The following is a 27,292-nucleotide window of genomic DNA, read 5'->3' as shown; positions in this document are numbered from 1 at the left end:
CCAGAAGTCATCTTCTTAGCTTGATGTGCGACATCAGCTAATATAATTGTCAATTCCTTTAAGAAGGGCCCACATCAGACGCATAACCCTTGACCCCAGATAGCGTCTGCATCCACGGGTGCTCGTTGAGCAGTCCCCACGGTCACATGATGTCTACGTTTAGAGCTTACCTGTGTTTCATGGGAAGTGTGCGTGCGTGTATCTGTACTATGTAGCCATCATCTGAAGCTGCTGCTCGGGTTACATAAGAAGCAGGAGAGGGAGAGGCTCTGGGCACAGCTGCCCCATCCTATCTCTTTAAATGACACGGAGCCGTACCGCTCTGCGCGTGTGCGTGCATGTGCATGCGTGCGTGTGTTTGGGGGAGAAATTACGCGAGCGCTGCTGTGTTGTGCCGGAGGACGATCGAAAACACAACACGGGCGCCCCTTCGCTCACCTTTTATCGCGAAGAGGAAGAGGCTGCTCGTCGCTTCTCCACCTGCGTGTGAATGCTTCTCACTTTTGGACCCGGTTGCTCCTCCGTCTTGTCTATGGGCTCCGTGGGTGCATCGCTGGCCTCACCATAGGAAATAGCGGGCAGGGCGGCCTCCCGATCATAATTTGTTTCGCCCATTTGCTAGGAGAAACGTGATCGAGAGGCAGCGTGCGGATCATGGATTAAAAGACGAGCGAATAGCCATCTGAGAGGTAAGGGGGGAGCGAGCAAAGTGGCGGACATAGTGCGTGGATGTACAGTGGCGTGTGTGCGTGGAGCCGTGATGGGTGAAGCTGTGCTTGGTTATGGCAGCAGCAGCAGCAGCAGCATCCACGCTCCACACTGCGGTCCTCCGCTCCCACGAGGTGGAGGAGAGCGCGCAGGGGTCTCGTGGGGGGGTCGTTGCACGATGCTGGGTGGTCCAGCCTCTTTGTGTGCATCCAGCCTCGGGGAGACGAAGCTGATCAGCCGCATCGAGCTGCGGATTATTAACTAACACAATGACGTCAGCGTCTGTGAGTGACGTAACTGCTTTGGTTTTCATTTTGTGATTTTCAGTCTGAATTCACTGTTTGGGGTGAGCATCCACATTCAGTGAATGGTTGTGCAGGTTGTCCCTCTCGAGTATCTGGAGAACAACAGGTTTGTGTTTGTTATGTGTGGTATTCTTCAATTAGGGACTCATGTATGGTCCATGCCTATTTATTGAATTCTACAGGCTTAAAAATAGAACTGCGTGGTCATGGACAACCACAAACATCCTCTGATTATTTAATGTAAACGAGTCATTCCAGAATTAGAGGACATTTTCTGCTCTTCATCCATAAAATTTCAAATAATCCATGCATAAAGAATAAAAACGTGCACTTGTTGAGTAAATTATGCTTGTCCTGAGACAAAATGTAATCAAATTTCTAAGATAAAATAACTTTAAAATCATATTTTGTATAATTTTAGTATGGCTTCGTTGACTTGTTTAAAAACATGTTTTATCAAATAGTGAAGTTAAATCCCAATTGGTTTTTTCTTTAAACAAAACGAAAAGTATATAGAATGACTCCTAACTGAGCAAAGTATAGGCCAACACCAAATTTGTTGTTTTCATCATCTTTTTAATAAAGTACAAATATGGTTTTCAGGATTACACAACAAAATAAAACCAACTTCCTCAAAACTTTGGAGGGAAAAGCGAGGACACTGCTAAGGGGCCCATGCATGACTATCAGGGACCCTAAAAAATAGTAACAATAGGAACAAATCATGCAAGTGAATAACCCCTGAAGAACAACAATGTGGAAGGTTTCAAAGTTGGATTTCTTTTTCTCTCTGGCAGGGCCACTGGGCACATAGCATGGCCAAGGAATAATCCATTCAAACTTTGTTGAGAATCTTTGTAATGGGGCAGGTACAGTGAATTATTTGGTTTCAGTCACTATGGCGATAATACATTTTGGTGACACCCAGCTCCTGTTCACCATCCCCTTGAACCAGGAAGTTGCTATGTAGCAACAGCATGGGCAAATGCCACACAACTATTTTATAACAGGAACAAAACATAAAATATGCTGAAGTTTTTTTTGCACTATACTCTATGCTCATGTACCATAACAGAGTATTAATGAGACTCTAAAACGAGCCCATTTCAAAGGTCCTTATTAAACAAGTACTATTTTGGCCCATGTTGATATTTGAACTTGTACCTGTATTAAACAAGTACTATTTTGGCCCATGTTGACATTTGAACTTGTATATGAACAAACACGATTTGAAATTGTTCATCTTCACTTGGTGAAAGGGTTAATGTTCACAGCTGATAATGTTCCCTTTTTTATAAAAACAGTATGATTACACACAAAAAAGGGGGGATTTTCTGCATCCACTTATGAATGTATGTTCAATTAAAATTTGGTTTGATTTTAAAATGATTATGACAGAACACTTTTTTTTTTAACTCAATTGTACGTTTAGTTTTTCAATTTAAAATATAATACACACAGTCTTGAACATGTACTCCTGGCAAGAAAATAATCATGTCATCTGGCAATCCAAGTGGACATTTTAATCAGTTTGTTTATAACAATAGACTGTAAAAATAAGTAGCATGATGTAACGTGGGGGCGACTATGCACCAGAGAGACAAATCCACTGTAGTATATAAAGAATGACTCCAAAATATTTTGTGCTTTTTTTGCTCTGTTATATTATATATTACATATTATAGTATACTGAAAGAAGTTTTGATTGAATGTTCTCAATTTTAACTTGTCAAGTGGTTGCATAAAATAAAATCATCTGGATCGTAGACTATGCATCTACTTAAAAATGTGTCTGGGTCCAGATAATTTTATTTTGTACAACTACTTGAAAAAATAAACAATAAACTATACATCTGACGCACTTAAAACATGTATCTGGATTAGGGTTGAAGGATTATAGAAAGTAATCTAATTGTGATTTTTTCTCCTAAAAATTGATTGATTAAGATTTGAGTTGCGTTTTTTTAATTTGTCAAATTCCTTTTCAACGATTAATCGTTATTACAACAATCACAATCACATCTGTTATGCATTATGGAAGTAAAGGCAAATGAAGCATTAATTCATATGAAAGACAATTTATCTACTACAATTAGAGGTATGAATTTACTCAATATTTTGATGTGCAATTTGGTAAGCATTCACCACGACAGACAGACACACAGTGCTACGACGGCAGCCAAAACATCACAAAATAGACAACACGTGGACATGTTTTTTTTCCGCACATGGGAAGTTTTAACCATGTGAGGCGATAAGGATCAAACGTGTTAGAAAGCTGAAAGCTAGCGCGGAAGCACTAGTTTAGCATTCAGTGAATCCCCCTCTCCCCTCAATAATGTAATGACCATTTAAACCGCAGCCTTCGCAATTACAAAATTGCGCTTTTTAAAATCGCGATATTGCAAATGCAATTAATCATTCAGCCCTAATATGAATCCAAATGATTTTATTTCGTACAAGCACTTGATGAAATCAAATTGAGTAAATTCAACACACCATTTTTTTCAGTGTATACACGTATGTTTACATGTGAGGGAAAAATAAAAATAAACAGGAGGCAGGGACCTGTCGAGGGATGCACTTTAATGGCGTTATCAGCATTAGATCCACTTATCAAGTCAAAATCCTTCTAAATCCCCCATTAAACCCTGGATGACTAGTCAACAAGACTGTAAGTAACTTTGCATTAAAGGCTAGCTACAGTCAAAAGGTCTAATCAGCTTTTGTTGACATAAACGAAATAAAAGTAGTGTTTACCCACTGCCTAATTAATGCCCTCCTCTTGCGCAAGAAGACCATCTGAAATGCAAATTCCATGGAGCCACCTACAGCAGTTAGTCTGCTATATATTTTCCATGCAACTTATTTTACGTTTTTACACGCAATCATTTGTGTAGTCCTAGTTTCACCAACAAAAAACTATTTTTGCTACTCCCTGTGTTTTATCAACAGGAAATGGAGATCCAATATTGCTAAAACACAACATACAGTATATATATTAGTGCACAGTTGTGTACTTTATATATACTGTATATCTAAGACAGGGCACTTTTAACTTGATTTTCAATCAATGGTTTATGCCCTATAAGTAAGCTGATAACAAGCACATGTTGCTTCATGTTCAGTATCCCCTTAGGTTGGATCAATGGGAATTATGTCCATTGGTTCCTGCTGCAGGAAGGAGGTGTAGGCTGTAGGAGGCTGTCAAGATGCTAGATGAAAGATTTTCATTCAGGAAAAGAAAGAGGAGAAGAGTCAGTCAAAGTGTGAAGGTGGTCTTGATTTTGTGATGCTTCAGCAACCTGTGTGAATTTACACCGATTGTATTCAAGAAAAGTGCCACACCTTTTGTTTCAGTAGAAGCCCTAATGTCAATCTGTTCTGGAATGCTGGTCGACCTCTGACTTGTTTAAATTTATAATTAATTGTCCACAAATGCAAACAGTCCTATCCATTTTATTTTGGTTTTGTTAAGCTATATATGAGAGGACACCATAGTACATCCCTATTAAAACCCTTGTATTTCCTATTTGTGTGTAGATAAGGTATTTTAGAAATTCACTTGTATTTGGGTCACTCATCAGAATATTACGATATCACTATTTGTTCTTGGTCTTATGGAATAAAAAACAGGCTTCTGCCTGTATGACGCTATCTACGGCACTTTAAGACTCCCATTTTTTCTAATTGAGGAAAATAAGTAAATCAGCAGCAAGATCGCCTTCCAGTCCATATGTACATCAATTTCCATGATGAAATTCTGAGTATTGAGAGTGTAGGAAAGAAACGCGTACCGGATAAGGCGGCACGCATTTATTGTCATATAGCATCCGTCACGCTGGCTGGGCTGCAAGATGTGGCCTGTTGAGCAAATTGCTCAGACTCTGTTTATATACGGCGGTCAGTTGTGCTTCCAGAAGCTAACTGTTTGTATCAGTAAAACTCAACTTCAATTTATTTAATTTCCCTCAGACGATGAAAAAAGAATGCATACATGTACTCTATGTATGTAGGTATTTATAGTCGTATGTATGCATGTTCAGTGCATAATAAAGTCTATACACACCCCTGTTAAAATGCCAGGTTTTTGCGATGTAATTAAATGAGATATTCCACCATAATGTGACCATTTTCCTACATGCATTTGTGAGATTTCACATGTCTTAGTTATATATATGTATATATATGGAGTTATATGTCCATAATATAAAATACATTGTCGTTTGTACACAATGAAGAGGTAATTATAGACTCAATCACTACAGCTTGATATGCATTGCATGGTGGACGAGTGTGTTAAAATTGCCCATAGGTGTGAATTTTAGTTGAATGGTTATTCATCTGCATGTGCCCTGAGATTGACTGGCGACCGACCCCAAAGTCAGCGGGGACAAGCTCCTGCTCACCCTGAGTCCCAATGAGGACAAGCGCTAAGAAAAATGGCTGCATGGAGGACTACAGCATCGATGTCTGATGCTGGAGTCTGCCATTTAGCTAATATAATGCTTACTAATATCATTTCAAGCTATCATGTTATCACGTTCATGGCATTGATAAGTTCAGTGGGAAATCACCGGCTTTGTTTGTCATGAATGATTTATTACAGCAATAGACAGATTGATGAGACCTTGGAAGCCATGTTGATCTACCTCTTGCAGTATGTACTGCACTTTGCCTGCACCATAATACACACTGTTTGAGACCCATGCACTCTGCGCCTCTCCTCTCCCATAATGCAACTGTAGCTGAATGTCGGCACTTGGCAATGGCAGCCTGTTTCGAGGCCTTTCCCAAAAGGGGGCTTACCAGTTTCAAAAGTTCTGATTCAGGCTTTGCACTATGCCGCAATAGAAAACATACAACAACAGAGGAAGGACAGTGATATTCAGGTATTTGCAGAGGTGTCAAATCCAAGTCCAGAAAATGAAAACCCTCACAGAAACGGCAGGTAAATGAGCTCTTAAGTAGAAGCACCTGTGGCTAAAGGCAAACTGTGGCAGGGTTTTTTACTTTCTGGAGCTGGATTTGATACCTCTGGGCATTTGTGGGTGGAATTTGAACAATTCCTCAGTGCCTCAGACTTAATGTGTGTCTGCCTGCAAACCAAAGTCTGTTTCGTTTGTTAGCAACTACTGAATAGGTTGTTAGCTGGACAAGCAGTCTGTATCGGGCCGTAGTCAGTCAGGAGAAGCCTTCAGTGCTGTTCTTCGCATTGGAAATGTAATCTGACTCAGCGATTGTCTGGCAATCAGTCTAGGGCAGGGGTCTTCAATCCTGTTCCTCGGGGTCCTCTGTCCCGCCTCTTTTCCATCCCTCCCTGCTGCCACACATCTGATTCAAATGATCAGATAATCAGCAAGGTTTGCAGAAGCCGGATAACGATCCTGATCATCGACAGGCAGGACATCAGACCTCGAGGAGCAGGATTGAGGACCCCTGGTCTAGGGTGAAACCCACTTCTCGCTCAAAGTCAGCTGGGATAGGCTTCAGCCAGTGGAGGTTGCTGGCCATTCAAATGAGGGGGATTAGTTTCTGACTTTCAAGAAAAGCTTAGTAACCGGTTTAGATTTGGGTATAAAAAAGTGAACTGAGTTCCTAATTCCTGTGGAAGAAAGATTTTTTTTTTTTTAATAGTGGCGTAAAACATTTGTTAGGCACTGTATATAAATAGTGATAGCGTTGTGATACGTTTGCCTTTAATCTGTGTTGGAGGCGTGGTTTTAGTTCCCACACAGTGACAATGCAAATGCAAGCCCTGAAAAATTGCTGGTTTCTGTATTTGCACTGTGATTGACTGCCAACCAGTCCAGGATGTAGTTTACAGGGTGAAGTTTTAGCTTGGCTATGCAGCAGCTCACCAAAAACCCTGAACAGGATAAGCGGTGTAGAGAATGGATATATTGATGTACAGTTAGTCAGTTACAGTACAATATTTTTGATTTTGTGGAGATGATAATGGCTTTCCTCTTAGGAGCTCACATTTAATGTAATTAAATATTACAAAAAAATATTGTGCTGATTGCTTTCATATTTTCACAGGTTGAAGTGGACATGAGTAGAGCTGTGCATATGAATTTTGGTGACGCTTGGTCACCGTTTTCATATACTAGGTGACAACAAAACATGACAAAGTATGTCAGGAAACAGCATTGCAATGCTTGCCGTCCTTCATTCAATGACGTAGTCAGGAAAGAAGCAGCCCCCGCCCATAAATAATGGCCATCATTAAGATGTGCTGAATGTAGTCATAAAAAATGCATTGAATCACTATTGAGTTTTTAGTGCTGACATCATTTTTACATACAGACCTATTACGTATGTGCCAATGTTCAGCCCAATCAATGGTCCCTTTAACATGATCAGTGTCATCACATGACCAGTGACCCCAAAGTGGACAAGAAATTTATAGTGATATAAATAATTGCAAAATTTTCCTACGCACATTTTGTGTACACAATGTACACGTAGGGCGGCACGGTGGTCGACTGGTTAGCACGTCCGGCTCACAGTTCAGAGGTCGTGGGTTCGATCCCGGCTCGGACCTCACTGTGTGGAGTTTGCATGTTCTCCCCGTGTCTGCGTGGGTTTTCTCCGGGTACTCCGGTTTCCTCCCACATTCCAAAAAACATGCATGGTAAGTTGATTGGACACTCTAAATTGCCCCTGCGTGTGATTGTGAGTGTGGATGTTTGTTTGTCTCTGTGTGCACTTGCAATTGGCTGGCAACCAATTCGGGGTATCCCCAGCCTAATGCCCGAAAACTGCTGGGATGGGCTCCAGCACGCCCCGCGATCCTTGTGAGGAGAAGCCGTATGGATAATGGATGGATGGAATGTACACATATTGTACATTGTGGAATAATATGAACTTCCAAATGTAAAATAAGATATGATATTTGATATTCCATATCGCTAAAGTTGGTGTTTAGGGTTCACAAAATTACTTTTGAAATGATGGTGAAACTGTTTTACTTTCTTTTACACTTTTGCCATTGCAGTGCGTCAAGGCTCCTTCACTGTTTACTGTATTTTTAATGTGATTACACAAGGAGAGAGGCTGCTGTGAGAACGGGTGAGAGTGACTGTATTGACTTTGTATAACTACACGAGCACTTCAGCTCGGTTCATTACTGTGCATCACACATTTTTACACATTTTACATTATCACTTTACACACATGAATGGCCCAACGAGCTCATTAGCACGGCTGGAATACAAAGATATATCACATGCCAGAATGGCTGTGTTTCACAGGGGTAAATTCATTCATGTGTTTTCAATGTGCCAAAACAGACTACTGTGCAATCATAAGGAGATTTATTAGAGCCACCTTTTATGGTAATTAGATGTACACAGAGCTGGGCAGTCCGTCCCTGGGCCAGACCGATTGGACCCTCCGGCCCAACCAGATGCCCATTTATGGGGCGGGGGGGCGTTTAGCCGACAAATTAAAAAAAATGGCTCGACTAAGCATGGCCAGAAGTGGATTTTAGTGCGGCCCACTAATCGGACCTCATGCGTTTGACGTGGTCGCGAGGCGGCCAAATTTCATCTCAGCCTACTCAGTGAAAGGCTTCTTTTTAGGCTTCTTTCTACTCCCACGTCGGTGCGAGCGACAACTGCCGCATTGATTCACACGCATTGTGCTGTTGGCGACAGATCTGCAACACAAGCCACGCACCCATCAGGAATTGTTGCTGCTCTGATCGGTCCATTATGTCACATGTTGCAATGACATACAGTGATAATTTTTATGAATAAGGGCTGGAGGGGGTCGCGGCCGAAAGGGTACCCAGGTCAAGGGTGGAGGGTCGCGGCCGGACAGTCAAAAAAGGGTCAAGTGCCCAGTTCTGGATGTACAGAATCAAGGACTGACCAACAGCACAGTGTTCTTCTTCTTCTTGACCCAAATTTCTTTTGTCGGAATCTCTGACTCTGGATAAGATGGAAAATGAGAAATTCACACACATTCATGTGAAGTGAGCTCATGATTATTAAGATCCTGGCGCTCGTTGAATAACACGGTCAGAAATGTTGATGGTAGAGGTGCTGAATTTGGCTCGGTGAATCATGGAAGCAAGATGGAAAATGAGTTATTCATACAGCTCCACTTCACAGCCTGGGCTGACTTATCCTCTTAACTGACTGAGACCATTTGCAGCCAACCAAGCGCACATCACTGCCAGTGCCACTGAGCCGGAAATGAAGAGTTCTTTAGGTAACTCCGAACTCGATAGGATAAACAAGATGGTAGTGCTTCTCTGTAGTTACAGTGTGTCGAGCCCAGCAAGAGTGATTCATCAGGGGAGACAAACCTGTTGCCTCGTTCTAAAGTGCAACGTAGCGTGTGAATGTGTATGCAGCTTCTTGAACAGGGTTGTCCAAACTTTTTCCTGAAAGACCTGCATAGAGATAAATGCAAGGATGCCAGGGCCACTTTGACATACTTCGATTGAATTTATTAAGCACACTAAAACCAATCCATTAAGTGGTTGTATGATGTTTTGGTTCACAGTGAATTATAGCTATTTGGAAAAACTGCTAAATCACAGCTTTCCGGTAATGGTGACAGTAAAAATAGTTTAGGACGTTTCTGAATTTTGGTACGGCTCGCGGCTCTGTGGCCCACTAGAGTAGATCTGCGCCTTCACTGAACAGCAGCCAAATAACATTTCCACATTCAGAACCAAAGCAAGAGTAATGAGTGAATTTACAATTTTCCAAGTGGTGTTTAATTGATAATTGTTGATGTGATATTTTCTATATTCTGACACATACGGAACAAAATATGGATCAAACCATTTTTGCTTCATTTTTAATCCACCGTGGATTTATGAAGATAACTTGTGCTATTATTTCACTTATCACTGGCGTCACAATTCTGTACATTTCTTTTTTTTCCCCCCACACTATTTATACAAATGATTGACCATAAGTGTAGAAAGGTTTGCTCTCTTAGATGATGCAATGTTAATGGTTGAACAAACGTGCTGTTTTTGGGGTCTCCTGAAAAGTGATGCTTTTGGAGGCACGAGGATTCTGCCCGACTCCAGCAATATTATTATTATTAGTAACCGTTGTTGTCAGTGATGATGTGGGCGTTGTAGCCTCTTTTTGACACCCATACTCGTCACCATGAGATTACCATTAGCTAACAGAATTAGCTTCTGATTGTTCATTAAAGTTATTAATGGGATGGGTGTAATTGTGTTTGCCAATATATGTGTTGCATGTGCCACATACATGAATGCACACCCCCGAATTGACAAGTGTAATTCAGCGGTTTGGTGGTGAAATGCTGACTCGCTCAAGTAACTCAACTTGCTCTGTCCTTAGTTGTCATGGTAATGATAGTATTCCTCAGGATTTCTTCAATAGAATAGTAGGTGGTATGAGCTGTGAGTCTTTTGCATTAGAAAGGACCGCACCCCGAAAAAGGCTCTAAACTCAGCGGTGCAAAAATTGGGGGTGTAAAGTACGCAGAAATTATTGATCTTTTGGTATTTGACGAAAACCTGTCACAAACACGACAATGTGACTAATTGCTATTAGAGGGCGAGCTCTCTAACATTGGTATTAAAATTATATCAAGATTAATGTCTCAGGTCCAGCAACACATTGACCTATTGGCTAGCATATCTACTTCACAGTTTTTGAAGTCTGGGGTTTAAATCTGGGCTCTGAAACTTTCACTTGTGAGTTTGAATGTTCTCCCACTGCTTGCATTGGACACTACCAACCTTTTTCACATTACGGCATCTTCCAATATAATTCATGTGGATGTTGATTTGCAAGCAAGGCAAAAAAGGTGCATGTTAATGATAGATGTGTTGCTAAATTTTATATTAAAATAAGAATGTTAACATACCTTTATTCATGGATTTTAGCATTTAGCTTTACAGATAAACTTTCACATGAACAAAAAACATATATTCTTGTCATTTGCCTTGTGTATGTTTTGGATCTAATTATACAGTGTATCTAAAGAAGTATTGGATGAGTGCAGACTTTACTGTGGCATTCATTAGGAAAAGGGAGGCATTTTTTCCCCGTATTATTTAATAATGTGAAATTTGTGACAGCAGTTCATTGCTCTGAAATATGTCTGCCATTTTTGAACCACTTCACAGTGCTGGCTGTAGCCGGTCTAGCTGAAAGAATTGTTGTATTATGTAACGGAGGAACCTGGTGATGCTGCAGCTGAGGCAGAGCAAGGCTCCATCTGCTTGGGGACCGGCAGAAAATTCTGAAAAGGTCAAAAAGGCCAATGCTAATTAATGGATAGCATGAACAGATTCATATAATTGTACATGGATGTAGCATGTGTTCATGCACAGTCGGTTGTTTTGGCAGAGTAGGCCTGAGTGATGTTGTTGTGTGTGAAGCCCTAAAGTCAGGGTGTTACATAACTGATCAGTTGGAGCCTGTGAGCCTCCTCCTGCTGCTGACACAGTGAGATCAAAGAAAACAGGCAAGATGAGGCCACGGGCCGTGGATCGTTTACACTCTCAGGTATTCTCATGTTTACATGGCATCCAGCTCCTGTCCAGAAACATATTAAAACCGAATGTGAAGATAGTTTGAACAATTGTCTTCTAAGTCAATGAACAATTTCAGTATGATTGCAATACATTACTGTGCAAGTCTATCGCTCTGTCCGATCATATGTCTATAAGATGGAATGTCAAAAAGGTTTAGTTAGTATGTTTGTAATCTATTTTGGAATATAGAAAGTCCAATGTTAATGAGATGGTTTTTTTTTAAATAACCTTGGCATCAGCATTTTGGATCAAGTGCACTACCCAGTTTCTGTATGAAGCAGATCTGTGAAATAAATATTTTAAGGATATAAATATTTATGAACGATTTGTGATACATTACGATTATGCTTTCCGAGTTTTGTTAGAATTATTGAACGATTGCTACAATTTTCTTGGTGTTGGTATTATTAAAGTACTAAACAAAAACTGTGGCTAAGTCAGAACACCTCATTTGGTTTCGTATATTTGTATATATCAGCACAGGGGTTTTGGAAAATAAATTCAGTTGAAGGAATACGTTCTGGTGCAACAACCTTACTTGAAACATACCGTATGTTTAGTGTATTCAATGATTGGTAGAAGGATGCTGGAAATAAAGCTGCCAGGGAGGAGGCAAAAAGGAAGACCAAAGAGGAGATTTATGGATGTGATGAGGGAAGACTTGCAGATGGATGGAATAGAGCAAACGATGCAGAGGACAGTGAGAAATGGAGGAGGAGGATTTGCTTTGTTGACCAGTGAGTATGGTGACTGACGACAAGGGGTAAAGAAGAAAATTCAACATATCGCAAAAAGTCAAACATGGCAAATTAGAGAATACTGTATATATTTCGTACGTACAATGTAAGATGGTGGCCTCTACTGCATTGTTCAGATATTTGCATGTGGTTTTATTTTACAATTATCCATCCAAAAATTAGAAAGATTGCTTATGCTTCAGGAGAATATTCCAGTGAACATTGGTCAAGAGGTGCGGCACACTCTGAGCAGAAGATGACTCTGTTTAATTCCCTTCATTCAACACAAACAGTTTAAAGCAGGATATACAAAGGTTTTACCAACGCTCTGTGTATAAACCCACGCTCACACAACCTTAGTTTTTAAGTGTTCATTTTGAAAAGGCACGTCCTGATGGCAATTGTACACTCAGCACATGCTTTTATGAAGCATTCACATTGATTTTTCATAATTATTTAACTACCAGCAATCCACTGGTTGATAATTCAACAAAATTGTCAATGGCTTGTCAATGGTTACTCGCGACTTCCTAGTCGTCAGAAAGACCAGGGTTTCGCACTGGTTAGCCTGCCCAGCTCGCATCATCACAACATCCTGTTCGGCCGTGTTGTTTCGGTGCCAAAAGTATTTCGTCCAACAAAGAAAAATGCCCTTTTCCGGTGACTGAATTTTCAGTGCATCCCTACCCGTAAGCGACATTCTAATTTAGTTTTACTTAGCCCCAAAGTGCATTTTTGTCTAATTGCGTATTTTTTTTTCCCAGGTTCCCAATGTTGAACATGTCCACCCCCAGTGAGCTGAAGTCTCCCTGCGTGACTCGCAACGGCATGGTGAAGCTGCCCCCGAGCCAGCCCAACGGTTTGGGCAGTGCCAGCATCACCAAGGGCACCCCTGCTGCCAAGAACCGCCTGTGCCAGTCCTCCTCAGTTCCCTCCATTCTGCCTCCTCCGCCATCCTCTCTTCCCTACCACCACCACCACCACCTGGACAACACGGTCATGCCGCATTCAGCAGCTTCCATCCTAGGTTGTGACCTGGAACCTGGGAAGCAGCTTGTAGGTCTGAAGCCGTCCCTACGCCAACTACCCCCCCTCACTCTACCCAAACCTATTTTGCTGGAGCGCCAGCTTGTCCTGGATGAGAAGCTGCTAAACCGACTGCTCTGGTACTTTACCACAGCTGAAAAGTGTGTGCTGGCACAGGTATGCAAGACATGGCGTAAGGTGCTGTACCAGCCCAAGTTCTGGGAGGGTGTGACACCCATATTGCACGCCAAGGAGCTTTATACCCTGTTGCCCAATGGAGACAAGGAGTTTGTCAGTCTTCAGGCCTTCGCCCTGCGCGGCTTCCAGTCTTTTTGCTTAGTGGGTGTGTCAGACCTGGACATTTGTGAGTTCATTGATAACTACCCGCTCTCCAAGAAGGGTGTACGTTCGGTCAGCCTCAAGAGGTCCACTATCACGGACGCGGGATTAGAGGTGAGCCACTCTCTCATTGAGAATTACTTATTTATTCTTTAACCTGATTTTGAAAAACGATGTACAGTGTTTTTCTCCATTTGCAAAGGGATAGTAACTGAGCTCTGCCTCAGATAGTAAAAATCCACAATCGAATGAGCACAAATAACACGTGAACTGCTTCATTACTAGTTAAGATGCTTTGCTTTGCTTTTGAAGAAAAGCGTTCTTGTCCTGATATTTCTAGTATTGCGTTGTCATATTCGATTTGCTATGAACAGAAGCTGTTGAGTGTTTCTCAGATTGCTTTTTTCATACCTGCTAGGCAAGGGTGCTATTCTGGGATGAGTGCATGGTTGCCATGGTGAAAGTTGGAACTGTTGACTGCATGATCTATATAGACTTTCCTGTTGTGGGTGCTGAAATGTATATATATATATATATATATATATATATATATATATATATATATATATATATATATATATATATATATATATATATATATATATATATATATATATATATAAAACAACAAAATGAAATACCAGTAATACCAGTAGTTTAGTTTTGATTAAACAGTCAGAGAGGTAGAACTTAAACAACTTAGCTATTATTGTGGTTGTAGTTTTGTCATTTTTGGCAGGTGGTGGACCTGTACTGCATTATACTGAAACCTGTTCCTAATACAGGATATTGACTCTCTCATGTGACTAATTAAGGTGACAGCAAATATTATATTTGTGGGGGGGAAAAAATAAACAAAATTGCCAGTATTAGAAGTCCATGAATGAATGTGAAATATGATTTTATTAGTTCATCATCTGTGAAATCGTGTTTGTTCAAATCAAATGAAGATAAGTAAAATGGAAACAGTATTCTTAAAAGGTGTGGGGTCACCCAGATAATTTACACATTAATGAGTCTAGCATTTCTGATTGATTTAATATTATCTTCATAAAAAAAAGGACATTTCTGAGTGACCCCAAACTTTTGAAAGCTAGGGTATATAAACTGATATAACTCCCCAAACACAACTAAAACACCACATGTGTGCGGCTTGCAGTTGCGGTATACTACATCAACCCAACTATTCAATACCACTCTGTCAATGAGTTAAATCTGATCAGCTGAACATGGCCAAATGCGACCTTTGTTTTACAGGTGATGTTGGAGCAGATGCAGGGTCTGATGCATCTGGAACTGTCAGGGTGCAACGACTTCACGGAAGCCGGCCTGTGGTCCAGTCTAAACGCCCGCTTAACGTCACTCAGTGTCAGCGACTGCATCAATGTGGCGGATGATGCCATCGCTGCCATCTCACAGCTCCTGCCCAACCTATCGGAGCTCAGCCTGCAGGCCTATCATGTGACTGACACAGCCATGGCCTACTTCACTGCCAAACAGGTAGGGTTGAAAAATACGACAAGCACCCATGTAACAGGAAAAATCCAACTGCTCAAACCGATTTCAACAACGCTGCTGTCTCTCTGTCTCTATTATTACTGTATATATCAAACTTACCTGTTACACAGCAAACCTGTTCCATGACAAGGCACGCAGATCAATAAAAACGCATGACGAAGCAGCAGAACAGGACAGGAGTTTTGTTTTGTTGTTTTTTTGTATGGCGCTCCCAAATTGTGTGGAGTAGATTGTGGAAAGCGGACAGCTAGATACAATAGGAGGGGGCAGACGTGTGCATTTCGTCAATCACCATTTTGGGTCATACCTCAACAATTTCATACTATTTATAGAGTCCTCACAGAACTCGTATAAACTCCAGTGTTTACTGTGCTGCAACCTCAAAAAGAAGCTCCTGTCAACATCCAAGATGTTCAACACAAATTTCAGGACTCACATTCAGGTGCTTTCCAAAGTTAACACAACTGTGCCTGGCTAAGATAGTTACTTATCACGATTCAGTGTGCAAACACCAACGGCTAACACAATACGAGCAAGGATCATGTTCTTGGCAGCAATAAAACAGTGTCTTTTTGTGTGAAGGGAAGTTAGATATAAAAAGGTAGGAAAAATGATATGGCCATGTGCGTGAGGCACTGCTGACCCCACTGCTGCCTCCTGCTGGCCGCACGTGAGGAGTAAAAAAAAAAAAAAAAAAAAGTTAAAAGAAACGTATTACACTAAGAAACTAAGTAACGAAGTAACTAAGTAAGTAACAAGTAACTAAGGAACTAAGAAACTAACTATTAACCAAGTAACTAACTACATAAGTCAGGAAATAGTAATCAAAAATACCATAATAAGTTTTAATAAAACCATATAAAACTAAAACTTAGTTTTGTACCTAAGAAAGCAACTAAATAACTTACTAAGAAACTAAGTAATTAAGAAACTAAGTAATCAAGTGACTAAGTAAGTAACTAACCAAGTAATGTAGTAATGTAACTAATTAAGTAACTAAATAACTAAATAAGTAACTATGGAACTAAGTAATTAAGTGAGTAAGTAAGCAACTAACTAATTAAGTAAGTAAATAAGTAAGTAATCAAAAGTACCATAATACGTCTTTGCTTTTTGCACTTGATAGGTTGATTCTCACTTTAATGAAAATAAAAGTGAAGTGGCAGATCTGAACAAGTTTAACTTCTCCCGTAACATCAATTACTGTTAATGAAATGAAATAACTAGCATCTCCCCCCCATTCAGGGCTACACCACCCACACTCTGCGGCTTCACTCGTGCTGGGAGATCACCAATCACGGCGTGGTAAATATGGTGCACAGCCTTCCCAACCTGACGGCACTCAGCCTCTCCGGCTGCTCCAAAATCACTGACGACGGTGTGGAGCTGGTGGCGGAGAACCTGCGGAAGCTCCGCAGCTTGGACTTGTCTTGGTGCCCCCGAATCACTGACATGGCCCTGGAGTACATCGCCTGTGACCTGCATAAATTGGAGGAACTAGTCCTTGACAGGTCAGTGTGTGTGTATGTGTGTAATTTGTCTACCACAGGTTTTATTGGTGGGAAAGTGATAGCCGGTCAGTTATGTAAATAATACGGTATAGTGCTACAACACAAGTGAGACTGCATGTCCATCAATCCGTTTAATCTCGTTCAGGGTCACAGGTGAACTTGGAGCATATTCCAGCACAAACAACCATTCACGTTCCCATTCACACCATTGGCTAGTGGTCTTCAAGCAACCTTACATGTATGTTTTTGGAATGTTTGTTCGGAGAAAACCACATGAGCACAGTGAGAAGGTCCAAACTCCACATTAAGCCAGAACTGAGATTCAAAGACAAAACCTTGTGGTAGTGATGCAGACCTGCAATCTTCATGTTCCTGTCTAATTGGCCCGTAAATTGAAGAAAATAATAAACCTGACTTGGTACAGTGCAGTGTACACTACATAAACTACAAACACACCTTTTAATAAATATGATTGCCTCATATTACATATACACAACAAATTGATGAATAATTAGTTTTGAAATCATAGCCAGTAAAAAGTTTTTGTTCAAATCTTATTACAGTTATTTTAAAAGGGGGGCTTGCTTTAAAAAATTGTTTGCAATATCAACAAGTGAAGACTATTTGCAATGTTGGTGTTTTAGCAAAAAACATGAAGTCGATGCACACAAATTGCTTTCGCAGGCCGCATAAAATGATGTGTGGCCTTATACAATATGATACAACTTCAAATAACGATACGACAATATCAGCGAGCTCAGTATTAATAATGCAATCGATTTTACACCCATTTTGCACAATTCTCATGACAGCAGTAGGCAAGAGACTACTTGTATGATGATATTGTTCTACTTCTTATACAGCATTTTAGGTGCAATATATAGTACAACGACAATATATGGTACAACTGAAATACTATCAGCACTCCTTGTCCTCATTTTATTTTGTTTATATGGGTGACTAATGTATGTAGAAGCTATAATGCATTATGTCCGGCCCAATGCCCTTTTATAATTGAGTGACTAACTCCTACTTCCAGTAGATAGCACACACACGCACACACACAAAGAGGACAACACCACAATAGTCCCTACAGATTGTTGTCATTATAACACACAGTGCTGTAGCCGGGAAGTGGTCGAGTGGCAAAATATCCCAATGAGAGCACAGCTTTGTAACGGCGGTGTTGGTATTCTGCTGAGTCCCGCTTAAAAACAGTGGACTCATCAAATGTACTTCATATGTTTTCCTTACAAATGTAGCTGTAGTTAAATAGAACATTTACAGAACAGTGATGTTATCTCCCAAATCCATTTTGGAGCTTGATGTGAAAAAACTGCAAGATTGTAAACATCCACCCATCCATCCCATTTCTATACCGCTTTGTCCTCATTAGGCTCACGCCTGAGCTGAAGCCGGCCCAAGCTGACTTTGGGCGAGAGGCCTCGTACATGCTGGACTGGTCACCAGCCAATTGCAGGGCACATGTAGACAAACAACTATTCACTCTCACATTTGGAGTCTTCACGCACACAAAAATGCCGGGCTCTTTTCCTAAAATACTCGCTGGGTAGCTGCAGATTTTGAGCAGATTAGGTTACTTTGGTGGCTTTACTGTGGCGTTGGTGATAAAATTAGTATTATTATAACCACAGTTATACATATAACCTGAAAACCTTTCTTGCTACCTTTAACTCATCAGGATTTTGGAGTTTGCCCCTTGTTGGCTAAAAACCAAACTGCTGGGTCAAATCCTCAACCCAGTGCGCTTGGTATAAATAACCCAGCACTGGCAGAGGTCAAACGCAAGAGCTGTAAAAAACAATTTAAGGCAGAGTTTCTCACAGAGTACAACTCTTTGTTCTGTAAGAAAGTGGAGTGTCAGGTTATCGTGGAGGAGGACCCAAGTGCAGGAGGCAAAATCAGACTGCAATATAAGTATTTAATTCAAGAAAAAAATAAAAAGGCTAGCAAGGCACTGTGACAACAAAACACAAGGAAAAGCATGAAACTAAAGTCAAAGACCAAACTCAAAACACAGACCATGACATGGAGCTTATTAACCTCATTCGATTATGAAAGGAGATTTTAATGACATCCTAACAACGCCATGGAATTATAAATGAGAAATTTGACATACCAGTGTCAATGCTACAATATTTACCATAATGTATAATAATAATTGATGTTATACTGGGCTTCAAATATATGCATGAGATGTATGTCCCCATGAATGAATTACACTAAAATTTCAATCATTTTAATTCTTGTGCATAGTCTCCGACTGTAGCTGGCTAAATCATCGTTTGTGTATCGTGTTCACTTTTAGGTGTGTACGGATCACAGACACAGGCTTGGGCTATTTGTCCACAATGTCATCATTGCGGAGCCTCTATCTGCGCTGGTGTTGTCAGGTAACAAAATATACACAGCTTGTTTATGAAAGCGTTTAAGTGTGTGGCCCCAACAAACTTGGAGTTATTGTTTTTTTTTGTTACATGCAAGTTTTGTTTGTGACATACTCAGGTGCAGGATTTTGGACTGCAGCATTTGTTTGGAATGAGGAGCCTTCGTCTACTCTCTCTAGCAGGTACTGATCGCATCATTTGGATGGCGTATAAAATACATGTGGGGGGAGGGGGTCGTCGTCATTAGTCTACAGCGGTCCCATATGACATTTTGAATTTATGAATGGCATGCAATGATGTAGTTTATGCAGTACAGTAGTGATCAAGAATTCAATTCTGCTCAAGGACCCCAAAAAGCTTGAGCTGACAGCGCCTTTATGTAATAAATGTTAAAAACTCTAACCCAACCATTATGTTTTTGAGCCAAAATAAGATCTTAACCAGTGATTCACAACCGGTTCACTTCATGTAACCGTCTAATATCCTTGGATTGTTGGTCCCAAGGGAAGGTGAGACCAAAGAAAACAATACCGTAAAATAGTTGAGAAGGGCCTGTTTATCCTTAATCCCACACCGCCATCTAGCGGTTATTCTAGGAGGAAAAAAAATCTTGCTGTACATTAAATTTTACTCACACATTATGTATTTTAATCGAACATGTTATTTAACTTGGCCAAAAGACAACAACGCATTCAGAAATATTAAATTTAAACTGAAATTTATCCAGCAAATTTTTCCGCAGTCGGAAAATCGGTGCACTGGCGAATATTGAACTCAGAATAGGCGTTTCATTTGAAGTTGCACTCCCAGACATGTGTAAACAGGTGCGTGTCCCTCCTTCAGGTTGCCCGCTGATTACCACCACCGGCCTTTCAGGCCTCATTCAGCTGCAGGATCTGGAGGAGCTGGAGCTGACCAACTGCCCGGGAGCCACCGCCGAGCTGTTCAAATACTACTCGCAACACCTGCCGCGCTGCATGGTCATCGAATAAGACCGCCATCCCACCCTCGGCAACCGACCGCAATACTCCAACCTTCCTCCTCTTTGCTCTTCCTCACCCTCGTCAAATGCCAGCCAGGGTATAGAACACCATTCCTCATCTCCTGGCCCCTCACCCCACCGCCCGTCTTCCTCCACACCCCATTGAGTAGGCTGACCAGCAGAAGGACTGAGAGGAGCGAAGACAACGGGTGCTACATGAGCGGATGGTGTTGAGCGAAGAAGATGCGGCGAAAGGCTTGGTATGACGTCTTGTCTGGCCACAAATTTCTTTTTGGAAGGGAGCAGGAGCTTTCAGACAATAAACTCGGGTGATTTCCCACAGCAGATTGCAGCTGCGACTAAGTGGTATTAGGAAAAACACAAATACTGACTTTTGTGTTCCTGTTCTGGTGGAACTCACACATGTGCTTATACACTTTAACCACCACTCACACACATAGTGTATGTGGGCAGTGAAACGAGACCATAAGTACTAACGGTTCTTTTTCATCACTCTGTGTAATATACTCGCCTGTTTTTCCTCCAAGCTTCAGTGTTCTCTTGTTCAGACACAAACCAGCCGGTAATGAAATCCGATAAATTCTCGGAAGGAACTTCTCTTTCTCTTTTTCTCCCTCTTTGTGCGTGTGTTGTGTGTGTCATGAACTCATAGGTTCCAGTCTTTTGGAGGGTGGGGGTTGCGCCACCACCTTTTTTTTTTTTTTTTTTTCCATTTCCGCATCTTATAAGAGGTAAAAAAAAAAAAAAAACATGACGAGACATTTGCAAAACAACTGTTTACATTGTTTGTCCTTTTTGTTGGACTTGCACGCTTGGCTGACTTATTGTTTCACATTTCCTCACTTCTCTTTTTCTTTTTCGCAAGACGGTGAAATTCTAGCTAAGACGCTGTTGTACACTATCGCTTTTTGTGTCTTTCAAGGTTAGTCAGAGAAGCAGTGGAAGAGTGTGAAGAAAGAGTTCTACTTTTTTGCTGGAGAAATTTTACTGACGGTTAAGTGCTTTTGCCTTGAGAGGTTTCATGCTTGCAAGGCTTTACCCTGCCTTGAGATGTTTAAGTCAGACGACAAAGTGTCAATTTGAAGTATTTCTAGAGTGAAGGGATGGTGAATTTTGGAACTTTATTTAAAATTGTGGTGGAAACACACCGATGGTTTAGTGTTTCTATTTTCACGTGTGCGTTTCTGGAGATGAACATGAAGTGTGGACCCCGCAGGGTCAGATTACTTTATGAAAAGTCAGGAGATTTCAGTTCAGTATTTATTGACTCCTCCTCGGAGAATTTGTTTGTTTTTGGTTCTGTTGTTCTGTCAGCGGCTTCGCTCACAAATTACCCGGCAAATTTGAAGGCAACATGCTTTGAAGGCACATCAAAGTATCACATTATAGTCAGCGGAAGCCTGTACTCTCCCAGTAGTTACAATACCATATCCACTCAAGGTCAAGATCATAAAAGAACTTTGAAACTTTGTAGTAGAAATGCCAATAAATTAGCATATCCCAGAGTTAGCGACAAATTTGCAGATGCCTTTTATGTTTTACTTTGGAGTCAGAGGACATGCGTGGCTGAATTCAGATAAACCACAACCAAAGAGTGAAAACACAATTAAGCCCAAATTGTAAAAATCTTTCGTAACTTTATTTTATTTTATTGAACAGGTGTAAAAAAAAAAATAAAAAATTGTAAGAAGTCTAAAGGAATCTTGCTAACTTTTTGAGAAGAGCTTTCCAAGTGTGAGGCGGACTTCACGGGAGGGGCAGTAGCTTGAAAAAGAAAGAAGAAGAAAATATTTTTGAAACGTGCCACAATTTCATAAATGTGATTGACATGAGCAGATTTCTAGTAACGACGTCTTTACAGTTTGTTGTGGAAATGTTACATGCAAACTGAAAGTTATGTACTTACTGTTAAGACAAAAATTGATTGTTTTCAGTTCATACAACAAGAGAAGAGACAACACGTTACCGTATAGTACTGTTTGGCTCATATGCAAAAGGTTTACATACTCGACAATGTTGATACTGTTTTAAATGTTTATTGGAGGATTATTTTAGAAGGCCTGCATGTATTGCAAAGCATTAGGGATTTGTTTTGGGAGTGGAGCTTTTTGTTAGAATGATAACAAAAAAAAAACGGGGGCAGTTAAAATTGTTTCTATTATCTATTAATAATATCCAAAAATATTCCAAACACAACTTCTTGTCTCTGCCACTTCATGTCATTTTCAACTCAAGGATACTCATTCACCGAATAAAAATTCACTTTTTCACTGACTCAAAATAAAATCAGGGTATTTGAATATTAGACCAAAATAAAATCATATTAGCAGTATACAGTGGTGCCTTGAGATATGAGTTTAATTCGTTCTGTGACCATGCTAGTAACTGAAACTCTTAAGTGACTCTGCAATAATAGTCCTTTTTTCGCAGAGGATAAAGAATATATGCCTGTAAGTATTGTTCTATTGTCTATGTACATGTGTTGTTGCACCAATTGTGTTTAAATATCCATTGCTTAAAGCAACACTGCCACATAGATGCTATTCGTTAGTCCATCTATGACATTTCCCATTATGTGTTAGCATTAGACTTGCGGACTTATGTGGTTGTTTGTAATGTACAAGGTGTAATTCTCTTGGTTTTATATTAAGTTTGACAGTAAACTTCAACTGAGAGTGGTATTAAATAGCTTGTAGTCTCGTTTTTGAAGAATTTTGTCAAACTGCGCTTGTTGTGCTGGGAGTTCAAATTTTTGCTCCCATTCCAAGCAAAAAAATCTACGAAAAGACGACGCTTATCTTGAACAGCTTATTGAGCCCGTAGTATCTCAAGGCACAACTGTACGTGAATGAGAGAAAAAATTTGCAAGTGTTAAAATACAAGCAAAATATTGGTAGATTTTCAATCAAATATAAATGTTGCAAATGAGCCTCATGATTACAAAGAAAAGCTAAGGTAGTTGTAACAAGTTTGCAATGCAGAACAAACACAAAAAGGCATCTTATAATTTGCGTGGCTCTGAAAATTGCTGTCCTTAAAAACAAAACATTTCAAAGCGAAATATTTATTTTTATAGCATTGGTTTGATATTAAAGGGAGATTAAGATGCCTGACAGTGGCCAGCCACACTGCTACTTTTTTTTGGGTGTGTTTTTTTGCCTCTAATGTGTCGTCAGACGTGCTTACTGCCAACTGAAAGGACTGACTCAGTGACGGCCAGTGTTAGGTTGTGCCAAATAAATCTGCAGCACCACGCGTTGCTGCTTTGCCTCGTACGCCGACTGGACAGGTGCGGACGGTGCATGTTTTTAGTTGCTCTGCTTCTTTATTTCAACAAGGCTGTCCATCTGATCATTGTACATATTTATTTATCTATTTATTTAAATTAATTTGGGTCTCACCTATATGGTTTATTTATTGAGAGACATTGCTTCAAATTTGCAATGATTGCTGTTTCAGATTTCTTTTCCCACCCAACATTTCAACCCCTAAAATAAATATTTGACCTAATTCTGACATGATATATTCACTGTCATCGTCTTGAATGTGGCAGAAAAATATTATGTCTGAGATTTACCTTTGTCATGGCTAACAAATGTTTACACTATACTGCTACTAAAATGACTAAGGGCGAGATTTATAATTTGGTCGAGCAAAATGAAATCTATGGAAGCTTATTAATGACAAAAAAAAAATGATTTAACCTTGACCAGAACTAGGCTGTGGTGTATGTTTATCATGCCAACATTAGTATAACAGAACATTTATTAAAGGATTTTATTAACTATTATCTATTTGGTGTTTTGATTTTCATTTCATGTTAATGTGTCCATCATATTAATACACATGAACAAAAAGCTTTAGTCATCAGATTGATAGAGGTCATTTTTCGATGTCTTGGAATTGAAAGTGACAATTTGGTGGGGGGGGCAGTATTCAAATATAATATTGTAAGTAATATCCACGCAGAAATTAATGAAACTGTTAAACATTTATTGTATATATAATATAGCCTTTGTTTTTATATATATAAAAAAAAGACAAGCAAATGTACGTAGTTAGTATCAGTCCATCAGTAGCATTAATGGAGAACTAAAAATTCTGACTTTAATTATTCCTGAATTTGATGACTGAACACAACATTGTCTGTAATGAGCTTCCATAGGTTCAAGTGCAAGTTTACATCTCATAAAAGGACATGTACAGTCAGGCATTTCAAATCGAAGTCCACGGTACATTAGCTAAGGAACATTTTCAAAGAGAAAATTGTACCTGTCATTTCTACTGCTGTCTGCAGTCTTTGTATACATCTGTCACCATTTTGTTACAACCCTTGTACAGCACAACTTTCAACAATCAAATAAATATAGACCGTTTACTGATAATGAAAATAATGACCCAGTGTGTGTACATTCCAATTATGTTGTATTTGTGTTTTGCTTATTTGTATCTTAGCAACGATAGACAAGTTAGTTATTTTAATTCCCTGCAAAAGACGGTGATACTGTGTTGACCCACGTAATACGTTATACAATATATGATAGATACGATGTACGTTATATCACATCAACGTACGTTTTTTAAATATGTAATCGTGGCCTAATAATATTATGAATTATATTATATCGGGCAATCTTTGTTTGTCTCTGTGTGCCCTGCGATTGTCTGGCAACCTGTTCAGGGTGTATCCCGCCTACTGCCCGACGACAGCTGGGATAGGCTCCAGCACGCCCGCGACCCATATGAGGATAAGCAGATTGGATAATGGACGGATTACAAATGGCGCGCTTCCCCTACAGACGGCTGCCATGTTTTGCCGCCATTTTTCTGCTACAGATAACCGAAGGAGACAAACTTAGCAAAGGTAGTTCCTCAGCATCATGACTCCAGCAAATGTAACAAATGCAATGCACTTATTTCATCAATTGAATACTAGAAGTCATTTGTGTTGACATTTTGCTGCACCCCTGCTGAAGAAATTGGTGATAGGTGTAACAACTAGAGGGCACCAGAGAACAGTTTTAAAATCTCTCTTTCTCTCTCTCTCTCTCTCTCTCTCTCTCTCTCTCTCTCTCTCTCTCTCTCTGTGTATATATATGTGTATAAAAAATTGACTTGTATATATATATATACATATATACATATATATACATATATATATATATACATATATATACATATATAGATACATATATACATATATATATACATATATATATATATATATATATATATATATATATATATATATATATATATATATATATATATATATATATATATATATAAGGTAAAAATGGAAAAAAAATGAATCGGCCAGTAGAATTATTTTTATTCTTCTGTAATTGTGTGTTTCGGTAGTGACGGATTTTAGGGACAGGCAAGATATCAGGGAAAAGCTAGAAAATACTATTTGAACATTGACTATACTTTTACTATATTTGTGCCCTTTAGATATGGGGCAACATGAATACAATAAAAGTTTTTCAGAAACAAAATACAAATTTCACACATTTCCCAACTCTGAATTTGAACCAATTCAAGTAGAATGGCCCATATATGTATATGATATATATATATATATATATATATATATATATATATATATATATATATATATATATATATATATATATATATATATATATATATATATATATATATATATATATATATATATATGTATATATGTGTGTGTGTGTGTGTGTGTGTGTGTGTGTCTCTGTTTGTGTGCACGCATGTATGTGTGAGAGCGTGAGTGTGGTGTGAGCAAGACAAGTCTTGTGTCTTCTTTTTGTCACTTAAATTTCATGACCAAAACCGTTTGGTGAGCAGGAGTCCCAAACCAGATGGCTTGTCAGGGCCGCCAGGATTGAAGCACTCATCAAGAGACATGCTTGTCTGCACTCTGAGTGATCGTGACAGCTCAGTGAGCCTCATAGCGTGAGAAGGTTGAGGAAGTGGCTGGTGTGAGAACCCTGCCACCGCAGTCCTGTGGCAATGCTTACACACAAGCCTGCGGTGTCGGCCCCCTTCGCCTCTCATTTACGACCTGCAGTCAACTTCCACTGCCCTTTCATCACTCTCGGGTAGTGGATCTCAATCTTTTTTCAGTGACATACCCCCTGTGAAATATTTTTTCAGCCAAGCAGCCTACCACCTAACCAGCATAAAACATTTTGGTTCGAAAAAAAGACTTGAAACAGAATTGTCGTTGTCTGATTTATTAGTTTGAGTACTGATTACTGAGTACTGAGCACTGATTTATTAGTTTAGAACTCCGTCTAAACTCATGGTGTTTAGAATGCAGACATCAAATCATTTTCTTTAATAAAACAAGACCATGGATGGGAATATTTTGCTTCTCCAAATTTGTTGCCGTCATTAATGCTCCCCTGTTCACATTCCCCCTTGTCACTATTGTCCTTGTTTTTCCACCTTATAAGACCACAAGATCAATAACAATCAAGATTGACTTCAGATCTCTCTGTTTACTTTTTGGCAATTTGTAACAAGTCAATTTTGACAAAATAAGGTGTAGAAAAACACAGACGTCACATCCCTACTCAAATGTAGAAGTAAAACGTTGACAGAACAATACAACAAAACAGTAACATTTTACTTCCCGCCACTGATGTAAAAAAAGAATAGTAAGATAACAAAGCATTTATTATTGTAGCTGTACTTTTGAGGATGTAGAAGGGCCAACATTTGGACTCTTGTGTGGCTGAAAAAACAAAATATTCACCACAGCTCTCAGTCAGATGCAACCCAGTCCTCCATCACCTTAAATTTATACAGACATGGCAGTGCCAATCAAAACTGACATTTTGAACGTATGGATGTCTTTGTAAATGAAGGCAACGAGTCTTGGAACAAGTCAAGTTGCATACTGGTGGGTTGTGGCATAAAGTAATACTTGATCACCACTTTGAACAGCTTGTAGCTGTAACCGAGTCCAAAGTTGTGTTTGTTGAGCTACCATTAGGAATGGGCATCTGACAACATTTTCTTGACCGACAGTGGGGGACATTATGTTTAAATGATTCAATTAATTAATCCTAATCTTTTTTGAAAAGGATGACTGTCAGAGTGCTTTATTTCCATCCTGCAGTCCAATTGAGATTAGGTCACTGTAAGTAAATTACCCATAGCGGAAATTGTGTTGTACATATTTAGACAGGAAACTAGTTG

General features: G+C 39.7%; 1 protein-coding gene across 1 annotated transcript; it reads left to right on the top strand.

Annotated features, from left to right (window-relative positions):
* The first annotated feature begins 231 nt into the window (after nt 1-231).
* fbxl16 (F-box and leucine-rich repeat protein 16) lies at nt 232-23,621 on the top strand. The gene is made up of 7 exons (XM_086056503.1): nt 232-689; nt 13,058-13,772; nt 14,916-15,158; nt 16,422-16,687; nt 19,017-19,101; nt 19,214-19,277; nt 19,939-23,621. The coding sequence occupies exons 2-7, from the start codon at nt 13,065-13,067 to the stop codon at nt 20,085-20,087; spliced, it is 1,515 nt and encodes a 504-aa protein (XP_085912629.1). The 5' UTR covers nt 232-689; nt 13,058-13,064; the 3' UTR covers nt 20,088-23,621.
* The last annotated feature ends 3,671 nt before the right edge of the window (nt 23,622-27,292 follow it).

Source organism: Filicampus tigris, chromosome 16 (genome assembly GCF_054856515.1).
Source record: "Filicampus tigris isolate MCC_2025a chromosome 16, RoL_Ftig_1.0, whole genome shotgun sequence".
In the NCBI taxonomy this organism is placed as follows: Eukaryota; Metazoa; Chordata; class Actinopteri; order Syngnathiformes; family Syngnathidae; genus Filicampus; species Filicampus tigris.
Note: the sequence above shows the minus strand (reverse complement) of the source record. Positions and strands in the feature narration are given on the sequence as shown.

Excerpts from the sequence above, each read along its gene's own strand:
- fbxl16 (XM_086056503.1), top strand. The coding sequence starts at position 13,065 with ATGTTGAACATGTCCACCCCCAGTGAGCTGAAGTCTCCCTGCGTGACT. Across the intron at positions 19,102-19,213 it reads ATCTGCGCTGGTGTTGTCAG|GTGCAGGATTTTGGACTGCA; the intron begins GTAACAAAATAT and ends TGACATACTCAG. Across the intron at positions 19,278-19,938 it reads TCGTCTACTCTCTCTAGCAG|GTTGCCCGCTGATTACCACC; the intron begins GTACTGATCGCA and ends TCCCTCCTTCAG.